We start from the raw sequence: 15,332 nt of genomic DNA on the forward strand, positions 1-15,332 counted from the left end.
GGAAGTCTCATTTAATTCTGCATTAGCCTGCAGGTTATACATTATTCTGGATAGAGCCAGAAGGAAGTGCACAGGCTAACTGTGTAAGATGGAGAAAAACCTGCAGCCCCTCTTTGTTCTTTATCCATGCCTGTTGGATACACAGGCCCTGCAGGCAGCTGCAAAGCTGGGGGATTTTCTTTTTGGAAACTGTATTAAGAATTACACAACAAAAAAAAACAACCTAATATTATAGAATTCCTCTATCTCTGGTTGACATGCATTACTCTAACTGTCGAGAAAAATGAAACCTTTAATAGATTCTTGGGTATTAGAGGGATAGATGCAGCTTTTCAGTGAACAGAGAACAGGAATTTGACTCTCGTATATGCAAGTAACAAGGTAAAAAATCCTATCTTACACTTGCAAAATAGGTGGGGCTTGTAGGCAGTGCTACTGATTGACTGACATAGATGACAAAGGGCAAGATGTAGGGCAGACCATCAGCCTCACTGTCAGGTAAGTACAGATGCATTCTTGTCAGGGTCATGGCTCTACTGTTGACATATTTAATTTTTTCCTCTAGTATTTCATTTCTCAGAAGTGTTTTAATTGAATACAGATCAACCTTGAGAGATAATTAACATGTGAGCAATGGCTGAAATGGTAGATTAATTTCCATCTGGTGAGCATAGCTGACAGTCTGAGGTCTCTTTAGATGTGAATTACTCATGACTACAGCAAGAACTCACACACTCATTCAAAATCGGGCCAGACGAACAGGAATTTAAGATAGTTTCATCTAACTTCAGGGCAACTTTCTCCTTTATTAAAATCTTATTAAATACTCTAGAAAAATCTTAATCCAAACAAACACCTCAACTTTCTTGACACAAATTCACAAAGAATATTTACAGAACTGTAATGAGTTTCAACACCAAGCAAGTTCTCTCTCAAAATACAGCATTTCAGAGGACTGACAGAACGGCCTGAATCCCACTTACCAGTTGAGTAAGCAGCAGAACAGAGCCATCCCTTTATGGAACAAAGGTTCCAGAAAACTTGGGTCAATTTACTGTCAAGGAGACAGCCTCTCTCCAGCCTGAGGGATGACATGTAGATTTGGTTCAGTAGTTTTACAGTGCTTTTAAAGGACTTTTACAATAAGCCAGATCCTGTGTGTAGCTATCATGCCTCATTCCTGAAGCCTTTTCTTCAAAGTCTCCTATAATCCAAAGAAAAGTTCATTGTATGAAAGGCAACAGGATTAGTCTCAGGTGCTGCACACTCTGCACTACAGCCAGAGGTAGAGGCTGAATACCCAGAACTGTGCTGTCACAGTGAATTCAAACTCCACTTTAGTTTTCATTATCTTAAGAAAAGGGAGGAACATATCCAATGTCCACAGTAATGTTGGTATAAAGAGGATGCTTTGTTCTGGAAAGGAGTTTGAACTCTAAAGAGTTCATCCCATCATCCTTCCAAGTTTTTCCAGTGTTGTGGTAGGAAGCAGGCCTGAAGAAAGGAGAACAGTTGCCATTAGAGAGAAGAACAAAAGTGATGGTAACAACTGATGCTTTCAACAGAGGTAGCAGAAGAAATGGTATTCTAGAGGGCAAAGGTTTAGCAGGTGAAAGCTGTCAAAGCCCCAAGAAAATCCTATAATTACAGACCAGAAGGAGAGAATGCTTAACAGGGTTGGGTTGAACTTTGTGTTGAGTATTACAAACAAAGAGGACAGCACAGACTGGATCCTGATCAGAAAGGGAGACTGAGGGGGTGGATTCTGAAAAAAATAACACCTGGTAGCAAGCAAAGAGACCTGGGAGCACAACAGCAAGGCTTGCAAGAGCGAACACAGACTGCAATAAGTAGGTTTAAGACAGAGTTGTTATGGAAACCTCAGTTAAGAGGAGGGAGGGAAATCTGTGTTGTCAGTATGAGAAGCCTTCACACTTGCCCCAACACTCTCTCCCCATTGCTTTTGAATAAAAGTGGGTCTTTGCTAAGGGCTGTCATGAACCTTAATCACCTCCTCAAGCTACAACACTACTGTCTACTATTTTAATTACACACTCTAAATCTGCACAAAGAGCCTCTTCAAACAGAAACCTTCTGGTTTACAAGATAGACTGAGATGGCATTTTCCCTGAATAATTTGATGCTGAAGTTTGATACTTGCAAGCTGCCTGGCTAGCAAATATTCTTAACTTCACTAAGGAAGAAGTAGGAAACTAGAAATGCATCTACCCTTCCAACACAGAGACAAGAGCAGCACAGCTCAAGTGAAGCTAACTGGAGCTTTCTTTAAATAGCAGCATTAAAACAGAAAAATAAGCAGTGGCATGAGGTTTACTTCCTGCCTTTCTTAAGAATGATGAGGTAACAGCCTGCCACAAGGAGCAGCCTGAGCTACCCTCTCTGGTACAGTTACCTTCTCCAGGGCTCTTCTGTCTCTCTCTTGTAGTCCATCACTTTGTAGCGTCCAAGGTGCGGTGGGGTCCGCACAATTCTCATGCCTGCTAACTGGATCCTTTAAAATGAAGAACAAGATGTGTACTTAGGTATAAAGATGTCATTGCCAGCTAACAACTGCATTTTGTATAACTTACTTTAAGCAATTAATTACTGATTGATGGCATTATGTTAGTTTACCAACAGAAATTGACAGTAATACTGTCAGACCTAGCAAGCCTTTGTTTATCACAGAGGACCCCTCATATTCACAGGAATTTTCTTTGCAGAAGAATGAAATTGTGCTCAGTTTAGGTTATCTAAATGGCATGTCTGCAGCATTTGATTGCCTTCTGTTGTGACCTGGTACAACAGCAAGCTGCACTGAAGCAGGAATGCTCTAAAGCTGGGAGAGGCTACGGAACTGAAAATATTTGTTTACCTAGAAATAGAAAATGATTTCAACATTTCATTGACAGTAATGACATCCTAATATGTATTTCAATTTTACACAAGGCAGCTTGTTGCATTTGAATTTCACAAGATTTGCACCAGGTGGGTCTTACAGAGGAACAGAAAGAACACCATACACAAGCTTGAGAGGACATACTGAACCAATCTAAGGCTGAAGGTGACAGTTTCCTGTCATCACATCATTACCAGTGACTCGATGTGGTGTCACCACTACAAGCCAGAATCAAAACAGCAACCCAGAGTGGTGACGGGTGAATTTGCCATCAAAGAAACATAAGACACAGTCCTCAGCAGGCAAAGGTTCTTTTGGGATAGGAAAGGGGATAATCTTTTCAGATTTCCTGGAACTAAGAGAAACCATCAGCTCCGACTGCTACATCAGAATACTGACTAAGCTGAAGGCTTGAGCATTCAGAGTCAGGCCAGAGAAGAACACCTTGTTCTTTTGCAACACAATAATGCCAGGCCCCATACCATTCAAAGACCATTGTGCACATTGTCAGTCTTGCCTGGACTGTCCTATCACACCCACCACATAGTCCAAATTCAGCAACTTTTGATTTCCCTGTTTTGGTCAATGAGAAATGGACTATCTGGGCAACATTTTCCTAGTAACAGCACCATCACAACAAACATGAAAGAGTGCATCACCTCCACTGCGCAGCACACAGGCTCTTGTTCTTCACCAGCAAAAAAAAAAAAAATGCATAGGTAATGGTGGTACTATGTTGAAAAACAGTGTTTTATAACTGAGAATTTTCCCTATCAAATAGCATTTCTGTGCTCTTTGTAACTGTTGTAGTGTCCAGGGAAATAAATAGGAGGCATTACTTTCAGAGCAACCTATGTACTATTTTAGCTAGCTTGCTCTGAAAGGCAGAGAAGGATTTCTGTGTTAACCTGATTTCAATTCCCAGAAGAATACTGCTGTTGAGGACTCTAGCAGCTTTTAAACCAGAACATTTCACCATAACCATAATGCTGTGCAAGACCAAAAAACGTTTTAGCTTTTTTAACTACCCTATTAGCTTGCCTCAGTGCAGGATGGTACACAGTGCAACTACAAAGGTGAATAAAGACACAGCTGTGATTTTGTACTTGAAGAATCTGCATTAGGCAAAGTACCTGAAACTAAATTCATTGTGTTCACTTCTATAGAATGCTGCTGCCATAGCAACCAACATACAAGAAAAAAAAATACTGTCAGCTTCTGCTGTCACTCACACTAGTTCACAGACTTCTCCATCACTCAGCACTGAGGGCAGAAGTTGGAATGAAGGAACAGGCTATGCAGGTTAAACTGCCATTAGTAACTGAATTCTGAGTATTAATGACTAGGTAGCATTTGGAGCAACCAATGTGCCTACCTAAAGTAAATTCAGAACTGTGTGGGAATTAATAAATGCTTCTTGATTTTCTTTTTATCAAGTTTACAGATTCTCTTCCTTGGGGCTGTTAATGTCAGTGGAGTCACAGCACGTCAACTACTGCTGGTTATAACCCCTTGGAAGTGCTCCAGCGTGAGTGCAGGCACAAGGATGCAAAGTACCACATTGTCCTCCAGTATCTGAAGAAAGCTTTGTTCTCCCAGCACACAACAATTAGTCATAGATTCTGAGCATTTTCTGACAGCAATCATGCCCACTGTCAACAGCATCTGGATTACAGTGCTACTGCAAGCATGTTAAGGAATGGAGTCTTTTAGTTCCTCTCTTGCAGTAATGCTCTGTGTTTCACTAGAAAGCCTGGTTCTACTTTAAGCTTGTCTTGTGAATCAGTACCTTGCTGCGATGTCATCAGTTTCACCACCATCACCCCAGTATGTGTTTGGAAACCCGTTCATCTTCATGTAGTGCTCTGGAGTCAAAGCAGATACACCTCCAAAAAAGGACTTATATGGAAGGCTAAAATAGCAAGGGGGGAGGGGGGAAGAAACATCAGTCTGAGGGCTAATAACAGTCCTTCAGAAACGAGGAAATGTCAGCCAGATCACAGATGTTAATCTCATTCCTTACAGTTTTTCTGCAGAGGCAGATGGATGCAAAGCAGTAAGTTTAGACGTACTCCCAAAGAAAGATTTAAGCCCAGAATTAGGAGATACTATTTACTGAAACCCAAAACAGCAAAATCATGCAATTCCTATGTCCCTCTGAGTAGGTCTAAGTGAAGGTGGTTTGAAAATTAATATCTCCAATTAGTTCCAAACACTGATGTTGTACTATGTATAGAATCATAGAACTGTTCAGGTTGGCAAAGAGCTTCAAGATCACCAAGTCCAACTGCAACCTAACCACACTACCCTAACTCTAACAACCCTCTGCTAAATCGTGTCCCTGAGCACCACATCCAAACAGTTTTTAAACACATGCAGGAATGGTGACTCAACCACTTCCCAGAATCTTCCACACACTCCAGTATCTGCCATCCTGTACTCTTTATTGTGGAAACAAAAGCAAATCAGCCAGTTATTTCCAAGCTGAGCTAACAATGGAGCAGGGAAACACATGCATGGAATCGTTCAAGACTGCATGTTTAGGTCAGCAACTCCTCTTATTGGAGAAGCCTCTAGTGCTAAAACAAAAAATGAAAACTCTCACTTGCTTGAAGGTTGGATCTTTCCCAATCTGTCCACATTCATACTATCCATCTAGAAAGAGTATGATATATAAATCCCAAAGCAAATGGAAGCACTTACTTGTACTGAAATTTATCCATGGCACTAGCCACATGTTTGGGATAGTATTCATCGCAGACATAGAGATTATAATCATTCTCAGGTACCAGGTCCACATCATGCAGAAGGAGGCAGTCCCAGTCTTCATCCTTCAGGGCTTCCCGGACACCAACATTGAGTAACTTTGCTCGGTTAAACGTGCCATTCCCCACCTGGAAAATAAGATTTATATTTCTCCACCAAAACAAGAAACAGGAGAACTCAATTACAATGGATGTTAGAGCAAAAGCCTTACATAGGTGAATGACACTGGAGTGAATTACTACTGTCTGTGAATTTCATCCCCTAGATTACCTGTTCTCTTCAAAATATTGTTTGCAATTGTAAATCAGTGATGTATCAGGTGCTGTTTATTGCTGGCATATGAAGAAGATTTTTAAAGAGACCAGAACATTAAGTCCTCGGGTTGACATACATAAGCACATCAACACTTCCTTCCTGACTACTGCTTACTAAAGCTTAGAAAGGAGAAAAAAAAAAAAAGATCTGTCACAAACAAAAAGCTTCTTGCAACTCAATCAGCTACCAATCTTAATCAATGAACCCCAAACTTTCCCTCTTTCCACTATCTCTTGCAACATCAGTCCATCATCAGTTACTAATGGCTGTTTAACCTGCATGGCCTGTGGCAAACAGGAAGGCCAAGCCAGATGTTTTCACTTGATATAGTCTAAAAATAACCAACTTCATTTTAACATTTAGTCTCAACAGTTTTAGTCAGCAGCTGTACTGACAAGCCACTGACAGACAACTCACATCCAACTCCTGAAGAGCTGAAAATACAAGTTACCACTTAATGACAGCTTAATCCCTCCTGGGAGGAAAAAAAAAACAAACAACCCAACACAACAAATCAATAGCAGGACAATGATCTTGACAAGTGGTAAGATATTTCAATCAGTGGCAGCCATGGAAGTATGATGGCATGTAATTTAGCAGCTTGACCCAGGCATCAAACATCCAATCCATTAGAAGATTCACATTCCCTGTTCAGAACCTAACCTTCACGTGGAAAACTCAGCCACAGCACCAGGCATATTCGATTTAGATTTACCTGCTGAATCAAGTAGATTCTATAGCTGAGCTGCTGGCGCTGCAAGAAAGGATGAATGTAGTAGAGAAGATGGTGAAGGTATTTCTCCTGGTTACTGTATGCTACGAGGATGGCTGACTTGTAGCGGGCCAAGCAGTGAGGTGGTCTGTACTGGCCTCCAGACTGAACAAAAGGATTCTTTTGGATGATCATTCTTTCACTAGGGAGCACGTCAAAAGTGATGGCTAATGGACCAACTGTAAGGAGAGGCAGAGAAAAAGAAAATAAACAACATTAGGAATGTTTCTCAACTTGCATTTAAGAACACTAGACCAGCTGCACACGGTTACTACAGGAGACACCAGATCTCTGCTAAGCCAGAACAGGTAATAACACCACATAGATGTGCCCATGTGACAAATTCCATTGCTACCTGCCAGTCACCCCATCACAGCTCTGCACAGCACTCCCAGGCCCAGCACCAGGCCAGCAGGCACTTGCCAGAGAGGCATCATAGAAATATTACAGCCAACAATGTACTCCAGGCTCGTGTACTTTCCTTTTTCTTGGTATTGGCTCCACAACACACAAACCTGTCTTCTGTGCATCCTTCAATAAGTGTATCCACTGTAGGAGTACAGATGAAAACCAATCTAGATGACACTTGTTTTTTTGGCTACCCACATGGAAAATGTCTGTAAGGCTCTTTCAGATTTGATTCAAGGCCAAAGATGTCCATAAGGATACTCAGCAGGTTGGGGGGAGATAGATTAAAGCCCAGTTGAATTCAAATGATTTGGGAAATACAAATGCTTTAGAAAAATGTTAGTTCTATCTGAACAGAAGTTCAAAGTTTAATCACATGCCACAAGGGCTGTATTTGCTGTATTATTTAATTATATACACCGTGCCAGGCAGGTAACATTTTACTATCGAAGTTCTAGACAGTGGAGCTGAGGAAGAAGCTCAGTATTTCGTATTTGCAAGAATAGGCATGGGGCAGCAAAAGGAACTACACATGACAGCAACTCTACTAAGTAGATCAGTTTTAAACACAAAACATATCCAGTGCGTAAAGCAGTTTTTACCTAATTAAAATAATGGTATCTTATCCAGATGGGAAAAGCTTGAAAAAAAAAAAAAAAAAAGGAAGCAGAGCAAAGTATCAATCACGATTTTAACACAAATCCTGCATTGTGACAACCTTAAAGTACAAAGACTCATTATTTCACTACCTCTTCTGGGTTCACAGAATCATAGAATGGCGTAGGTTGGAAGGGACCTCAAGGATCACGAGTCTCCAACCTCCCTGCCACAGGCAGGGCCACCAACCTCCACATTTAATGCTAGACCAGGCTGCCCAGGGCCCCATCCAGCCTGGCCTTGAACACCTCCAGGGACGGGGCATCCACGGCCTCTCTGGGCAGCCTGTTCCAACACCTCACCACTCTCTCTGTAAAGAACTTCTGTCTGATACCCAGCCTAAATCTTCCCTCCTTGAACTTTAAACTATTTTCCCTCGTTCTGCCATCATCTACCCTTTCAAAGAGTTGGCACCCCTCCTGTGTGTGGATTGTGAAAGGAGGACCAGAACTAGCAAGAGTGACATTTGCACACTTATCAGTGGATCACAGTGGCTTTCCAGTCACTTTTCTCTAAGAAAATTAAGCACAAATACAGAACAATAAAATATAATAATTTTCATAAAAATATATTAAAATATATTCTTCACACAAGCTAGAAGAAACCTTCACCTAAACTACAACTAAAATCCAACAATGTGATCACATCATATTATGGTTTTTAAGAAAGTCCAATAATTCTCTGCGGGTCACACTACCCAAGGACAAAATATTTTTGTACCAGAAGCCTGGGGGCTACTTTATTTATTTATTTTTGCTGTCATAAATGAGATTTTTTTTTTTCCCCTCTTCCAAGCTCATAGTTAATCCTGTGGCTGTTTTGAAGTGAGCTTTCAGTATCTTCTAAGTCACACTCCCTCTAAAGCACTGAAATAAATTATCCTCTCATGAAGCTTGTGATAACGAAGCCTGGGAGAAAGAGAATAAGTATTTAGGCTTGGTGTTTAGTAGCTTTCACTTGAGCAGAGACAGGCATTTGCCTCGGTTTGCCCCAAGTCTGATACATATTAAAGGAGGTGAGTCCAGAAGGTATTTCTTCCAGCCTATCTCACACCCAAAATCTCTAGTACAAACCTAACAAAGTACATAAATAAATAGGGTCTGTGTTCACCCACATCCTGTTTAACTGACACAAAGGAAGTGACACCCCTCCTGCAGTTGCTTGTTTCAGAAGAGCGTGAGGAGGGCCCAAGGATTAGCTTTGGAGTAAGATTCAAGCTGTCTGTACAAAACTGGGAAACGCTTTGCACACAGAAGCTGAATACGTCTCACTTCTCGTGGGCAAACTTAGAGGCAGTAACAGCCTCTTCTTCCAGAAACACACATAACAGCATTCCTCCAAGGTCTGTCAAAACAGCCACTGACCCCATCCCTTGCACAATTAAAAAAGAACTAGAAGACCAGCCCCTGTGAATCCCACTTCATAGTTTGGCTTAAAAAAAGAAAGAAAAAAGAAAAAAAAACAAGACAATTTTGCCAACAAGATTTTGTGATTGCTGACTCTGAAGCATCACTTGTAAATCCTCCCTTCAGTACCCAAAACACAGGAGGGATTTGATTTTAATGATGTTACCCTAAGTACATTAGATTAGAAACTGGAGTACACTGCTGTTGTACTTGCGTATCTGAAACAGAAGAGAAGATCTGCAAAGAATTGTGCAGCAGGCCCACAAATCCAGGTTGTGTTTACTGTAAGGATTTTACGATGTTATTATCTACGTTTATGCAGACTGTTTCCTGCTCCATCTTTAAGAGCCAGCACATTTCAGGCCAACGTTGTTTTAAGCCTGTATTTTACACTGCTTTTCAGATTTATGAACTCTCCTGATGAGCAGTTCTTTTAAGTTCTTCTAACTACAGCATCATTAACCACCAATATGATGACAGCTGGAGTTTGCTGAAGAAATACTATCTGCAGAATGGATTTCATGTACAGATCACAGCTCCCAAGACAACGTAAGAAATGGAATTAATTCTTTTTTTGTTCTCCCACAAAGGCATTTCTGTTTTCCCTAATACAATCCCAGCTTTTTGTATTAGAGTTAAGGTTCTGCAGCGGTAATCCTTAAATTCCAAAAATCAGATCTGAATTTGGACATAAGGGACAAAAGTAACAAGGGCTTCTGTTGTCTCCTTCCATACCCAGACATCCAATACACGAGGATAATAAAGTTCTGAGGCTTTTCGAGGCAACACATTCTCCTGAGCTGCCTGGCTCCTCACCTCAAAAAAAAAAAAAAAAACCCAGCTCTGAAACTCATTCTTACATGCTAAGAAAGCACAGAAAAGAGCCGTTAAAGCCTGTGATGTATCCCCAAACCTCTGTCTGCCCTACACCCCTTGGCTATAAACTCAGTTCCAGCTCTCTGCTCTCCTTCCCATCCAGCTAACAAACAGCTAATGCACTGTAATCCGATTAAATCCCAGATGTGGGCAGAGAAGCTGCAGGCTGGCCCAGACAGGGAAAAATAAAAGATCATTGGGAAAGGACAGAACAAAGAGAAAAAGGGGAGGGTGGAAAAAAAAAAAAGCTCAACCATCTCAGCCATGTTAGAAAGCACAGGATCCCCATTCAGACAAGGTACAAAATGCTGTGCAACCATGGTTAGGTGAGACAGTTGGGAAGTCAGTTCAACTGTGTGACACCGTGGAAAATCTCTGCAAGACAAAAGGTTGATCTTCCAAAGGGTCAGCCAGGGGCCTCCTCTGGAGCTATGCAGCTACCAACATATGGCCCAGGAATGGAGAGCTGCATAGTTGTCTGCATCCAGAAGAAGAGAGAGGGACTTTCCCTCTGAGGGAAAGCTCTAAACTTGATACATTACATGTATTAAATATTCTTTTAACTCTAATTTCTTTTAAACACTTTTCTGCTATTTGACTGCCTTTCAAATGGGCAGTAGTTCAGAAAGAAAGAGAGTTAACAATGACTGTGTGCTCTTTTTTTCCTTTTTTCTCCTAGAAAAGCATAATTTAAAATGAAAATTGTCTGAATGATCTGAAGTATATCCTGGGAGTTTAATGTCAAATACCTTAGGGATCTGATAATGAGAGGGTCAGGCATAAAGCTTCTTGTTATTCTGTCAGAAGCTGCGTTTTACTGAAGCAGTATCAGCAGGTGGTATCAAACCCTCAGTAAATTTGCAGATAACACCAAGCTGGGAGAAAGTATCCATCTGTATGGAGATGGGAAGGCCCTACAGAGGGACCTGAACATTGAGGCCCTGAAGCGTGTCCAGAAAAGGGCAACAAAACTGTGAGGGGTCTGCAGCACAAGTCTTATGAAGAGCAGCTGAGGGAGCTGGGATTGTTCAGTCTGGATAAGAGGATGCTCAAGGGAGACCTTATTGCTCTCTAAAACTCCTTAAGAGGAGGCGATGGCGAGGTGGGGGTTGGCCTCTTCTCCAGCATAACTAGCAACAGGATGAGTGTGAACAGCCTCAAGTTGTTCAACCAGGGGAGGTTCTGGTTGGATATTAGGAAAAATTTCTTCTCCAGAAGAGTGGTAAAGTGCTGCCACAGGCTGCCTAGGGAGGTGGAGGAGTCAGCAGCCCTGGAGGTGTTCAAGAAATGTTTGGATGTTGGAGGGATGAGGGTTCACAGGGCAACAGTAGTTGGACTAAATGATCTTGGAGGTCTTTTCCAACCTTGGTGATTCCATGATGGTTCTATGATAATCAACACCTTAACATGACCAATCAGTTCCCTCCACAGTCTGGCTCCTGAGCTCTTTCTATCCCTGAAGAGTGTTTAGTTAATAGGAAACTTCAGTGCACAGAATTAAACCCCACAATTCCCTGTCCATATTGTTAGCAGCTGCCTGTGACAGCACACTCCCTGCCTGTGATACGTTCTAGTCAACACATCTGAATATCAAGGGATCTATTAATTTTAAACAAATCTATTCCATCTTGAGGAACTACATTACTTCTAAAGTCTTTCTTAGCTCAGAATAAACAGCTCTAATAACGGAGTTCAATAAGAAAAAGTGAAACTCACACAAGCTAAACAAACAGGAAGAGCAGCATGGATTGATACCTCAGCAAAAGTACAGCAGCACAAAGTATATCACTGCAGTCATATTGCACACTTTGCTTCTCAAGTTAGGGGCCACAAAAGGGGCAGCAAACACCACTGATGGTTAAAAATACAAACCCAGTTCTTCCAAGGCAGGAAGATTTATGCAGTTAATTCTTATGCAGCTGCCCTGGAAGTGGATTCAGGTAGTGAGTAAAAGGCAGATGGAGCTTCAATCTGAGTCTACATTGAAAGAATTAGTTAAATGATCTACTGTATACATAAGTGAAGAAAGCACTGCAGTTCATAACAGCCCCAATACAGAAACCATTTATGCTGCTTGGCATGCTTCCAGATCCTTTAACGTGTTTTGGAGTGGACACAGTGAATTATTACCAGCTCTGAATAAGGAGACTGGAGTCTACAGAATTGATTTGAAACCTTATTTAGTGGGTTTATGAAATTAGTATTAAGAGGCATCATTCTCTCTGATGTAGGGCTTCCAAGACAGATCGGCTCCAGAAGAGATGATAACAACCAATCAAGACATTTATGAAGTTTTATAGTTTCATGGGATGTTAAGGATGGAAAAAAAAAAAGTAGTTATATGTGTTCTATATGTGATGGGCACAGACGAATTAAGGGCAAGCAACTTGCAGAGCAGCATGCATCTTTACAAGGAAAAAAAACACAAAAAAATACCACTCTCAAGAGGCTGGCATATAGGAATAAATAAAATATAAAAGGAAACATTGTTGAGTAGAAACTACAAGTTATTTTTCTTAATCTCAACCTGTAACAATGCTCTAAAATATCGTTTAACAGCAACAATGCTTCATATTCTCCATTCTAACTCATTAGTACAGCAGAACTCCCACAGTCCCTTTGCTTCACTATTTTTTCTTTTACCTACTCAGTCATACTGTTTGCTTCTGCCTCTAACTACACTGTTTTCATATTATTGCTGGAGTATGACATGCTGGCCAACCCCTCTCTTCTTAGTACTGCCAGGAATGGGGAGTAGAAAAGATCTTAATGTAGATTTTCTAGCTCTGACACCATCCATTACTTTTATGCAGTTTCACTCTGCATCTGCCTCCTCCACGTACATCATCACTGCTCTCGCTTATCTGATTGTTGGCAGGCAAGCTGCACAGAATTACATCTACTTTTTAAAATTTAAGAGCAAAGCTTACTCATTTGTTCAGGACAGCAGATTCTTGTCAGTAGTGGAAACAAGCAAGGTACAAGTCAATTTCTGCTGTGTTTCCCAGCAAAACAAGGCAGCCTGAGCCACAGAATCATAGCTTCCCGCAAGAACTGATGGGCTCTGGTTAATGATGAACAAGAGGCTATACTAAGACCATTATAACTGACACTTGTACAAAGAAACTGTGCTATTTCAGTAATGCTTAATAGAGCTGTTTCCAGGAGAAGTGCTGAAACTTATACCAAACATTACCACACGTACTGCATTTCATTTAACTTCAGCAAGCGGTAGGAAGAAAACTCCACAGAACAGGCAGCATTACATCCTCAAAAGGCTCAGCTGGAGGCGGCCAGCACAGCTCAGTAAGCTAAGCAAGCAGCTCAGCACAGGAGGAAGCAAAGCTGCTGTCTTCCACAACACTTCTACCTGTGAGCTAAGGTCAGGCTGCTCTCTCCGTGTTCCATTTGCACAGAACCACTTTCCTAGAAGAGCAGCACGACTAAGGAGTGTGTATCAAGACTATGGATGTGAAAAGTTAGGCATACAGAAACTTGTGCTGTAGGGAAGAACAGACCAGAGTAACTTACAGTGCTGTATGTTCAGCAGTGGAACAGCCACAGCAACAACACGTGCACACTTACAGAACTCTTCCAGTCCGGGCTACCCGAGTGGAAGGGATTCACTAACACCAGTGCATCACCGCTGTTAAACTTGCTCTATGGTTCTAACTTGGCATTTACTTCATTTAGGAGATGTTTTAGCAGCACAACAGCTGAATTAACGCCGCTTCACGGAGCAGCTGTGACCCGCCGTAAACGGGGCACAGCCTGCGACTTAACTCCAAAGCGTATGGAGGACACTGTCAAAGACACACAACAAATCCCAGGCCGACACAATCACCGCGAAGAGCGAGACGCATCCTCACACAAACCACAGTTTAAACGCTGAAAGCCTAACAGGAGCCCAAAAGAGCGACACCCGGAGCCGGGAGGAGCCCGAGGTCGGTACGTACCGGCGATGGGTGAGTGCGCCGAGCAGTAGGGCAGCGCCGCCCCGCCGCCAGCCGGGACCAGCAGGCTGAGGTTCGTATACACGTCGTGGCTTTTGGAGTAATCCAAAACGCGCTGCGACTCCAAAAACCCCCGGAACACGCTGGAGGCTCCACCTCGGTACAGTATCAGGATGAACACGGCTTGGAAGACGAGCAGGAACAGCAGGAAGCAGGGGTTCTCCACGCGGGATAGGGACATGGCTCTCGCTCCGGGTGACCGCCGCCAGCCGCCGCCCGCTCGGGGCTACATGGCTGCGGCCGAGCACCTCCGCCACTCCAGGCACCGACTTCGGGAGGCGGCGGCGCTCCCCTCCGCCAGCGCAGATCCGCCCTTCACGATTCCGCCGAGGGAAGGAGGAGCAGCTCGGGGCCCCGGCAGCGGCACGGCCCCCGCTCCTCTGCCCACCCAACGAGCGCCCGGAGGAAAGGGCGGGAAAACGCGGCGCCGCGCGCACCCGTCAGCATGCGAGGGGACCTGGGCTCACTCCCCTGCCCTTGTAGGCACCCAATCTTTCACCCGCTCCGCCCCAGCTCGAGATAAGGACGCGGACACTCTCACCCCGCGGCGACCGCCCCTCACGGCCGGCCCGCTCCTTCCGCAGAGACTACAGCTCCCAGCACACCGGGATGGGCGGAGCTGCCGCGGGGCATGCTGGGAGCTGTAGTCATCGCCCTCAGGTGCTGGTCCGCCCGTTCCGTGCCCACCGCCCTGTGGTGCAGACCCTGTCCCCAACCCCCATCTGCCCTCCCCTGACACAGCTCCATGCCGTTCCCTCGGGCCCTGTCGCTGTCACACAGAGCAGAGCTCAGCGCTGCCCCTCAGCTCCCCGTGAGGAGCTGCATCAGCTGTAGTATTTGTTTTCGTTACTTAAAACTTCCTTGGAGAAGTTATTGTGATGGTAGATAAAGAAAACACACTGAGAAAAGAAGGTGGTGGTGGTGAGGTGGGAGTTGGCCTCTTCTCCCGGGTACCAGCTATAGGATGAGACAGGATGGCCTCAAGTTGCACCGGGAGGGAGGGTTCAGGTTGGGTATTGAGGCAGTGGCACGGCTGCCCAGGGAGGTGGTGCAGTCACTGTGCCTGGAGGTGTTCAAGGACCTTGTAGATGTGGCACAGAGGGACACGGCTCAGTGGGCATGCTGGGGATGGGTTGGTGGTTGGACTAGATCAACTTAACGGTCTTTTTTAACCTTTGTGATTCTATGATTCTGTGAGCGTGGGCAAGGCCTGTCTCCAT

General features: G+C 43.5%; 1 protein-coding gene across 2 annotated transcripts; it reads right to left on the reverse strand.

Moving 5' to 3' along the window:
- Positions 1 to 1,050: 1,050 nt before the first annotated feature.
- Positions 1,051 to 14,734, reverse strand: LOC116242432 (beta-1,4-galactosyltransferase 3-like). 2 transcript variants are annotated; one of them, XM_031613183.2, is made up of 6 exons: positions 14,056 to 14,731; positions 6,696 to 6,931; positions 5,603 to 5,793; positions 4,689 to 4,811; positions 2,414 to 2,512; positions 1,051 to 1,494 (listed from the first exon to the last, which is right to left on the reverse strand). In XM_031613183.2, exons 1-6 carry the CDS (start codon positions 14,291 to 14,293, stop codon positions 1,353 to 1,355), a joined length of 1,029 nt encoding a protein of 342 aa, XP_031469043.2. In that variant the 5' UTR covers positions 14,294 to 14,731; the 3' UTR covers positions 1,051 to 1,352. The 2 variants fall into 2 exon arrangements, with proteins under 2 accessions (XP_031469043.2, XP_031469044.2); XM_031613184.2 differs by lacking the exon at positions 4,689 to 4,811 and having other exon boundaries at positions 14,056 to 14,734.
- Between the last annotated feature and the right edge of the window lie 598 nt (positions 14,735 to 15,332).

Source organism: Phasianus colchicus, chromosome 1 (assembly GCF_987193195.1).
Source record: "Phasianus colchicus chromosome 1, bPhaCol1.hap1.1, whole genome shotgun sequence".
Taxonomy (NCBI): Eukaryota; Metazoa; Chordata; class Aves; order Galliformes; family Phasianidae; genus Phasianus; species Phasianus colchicus.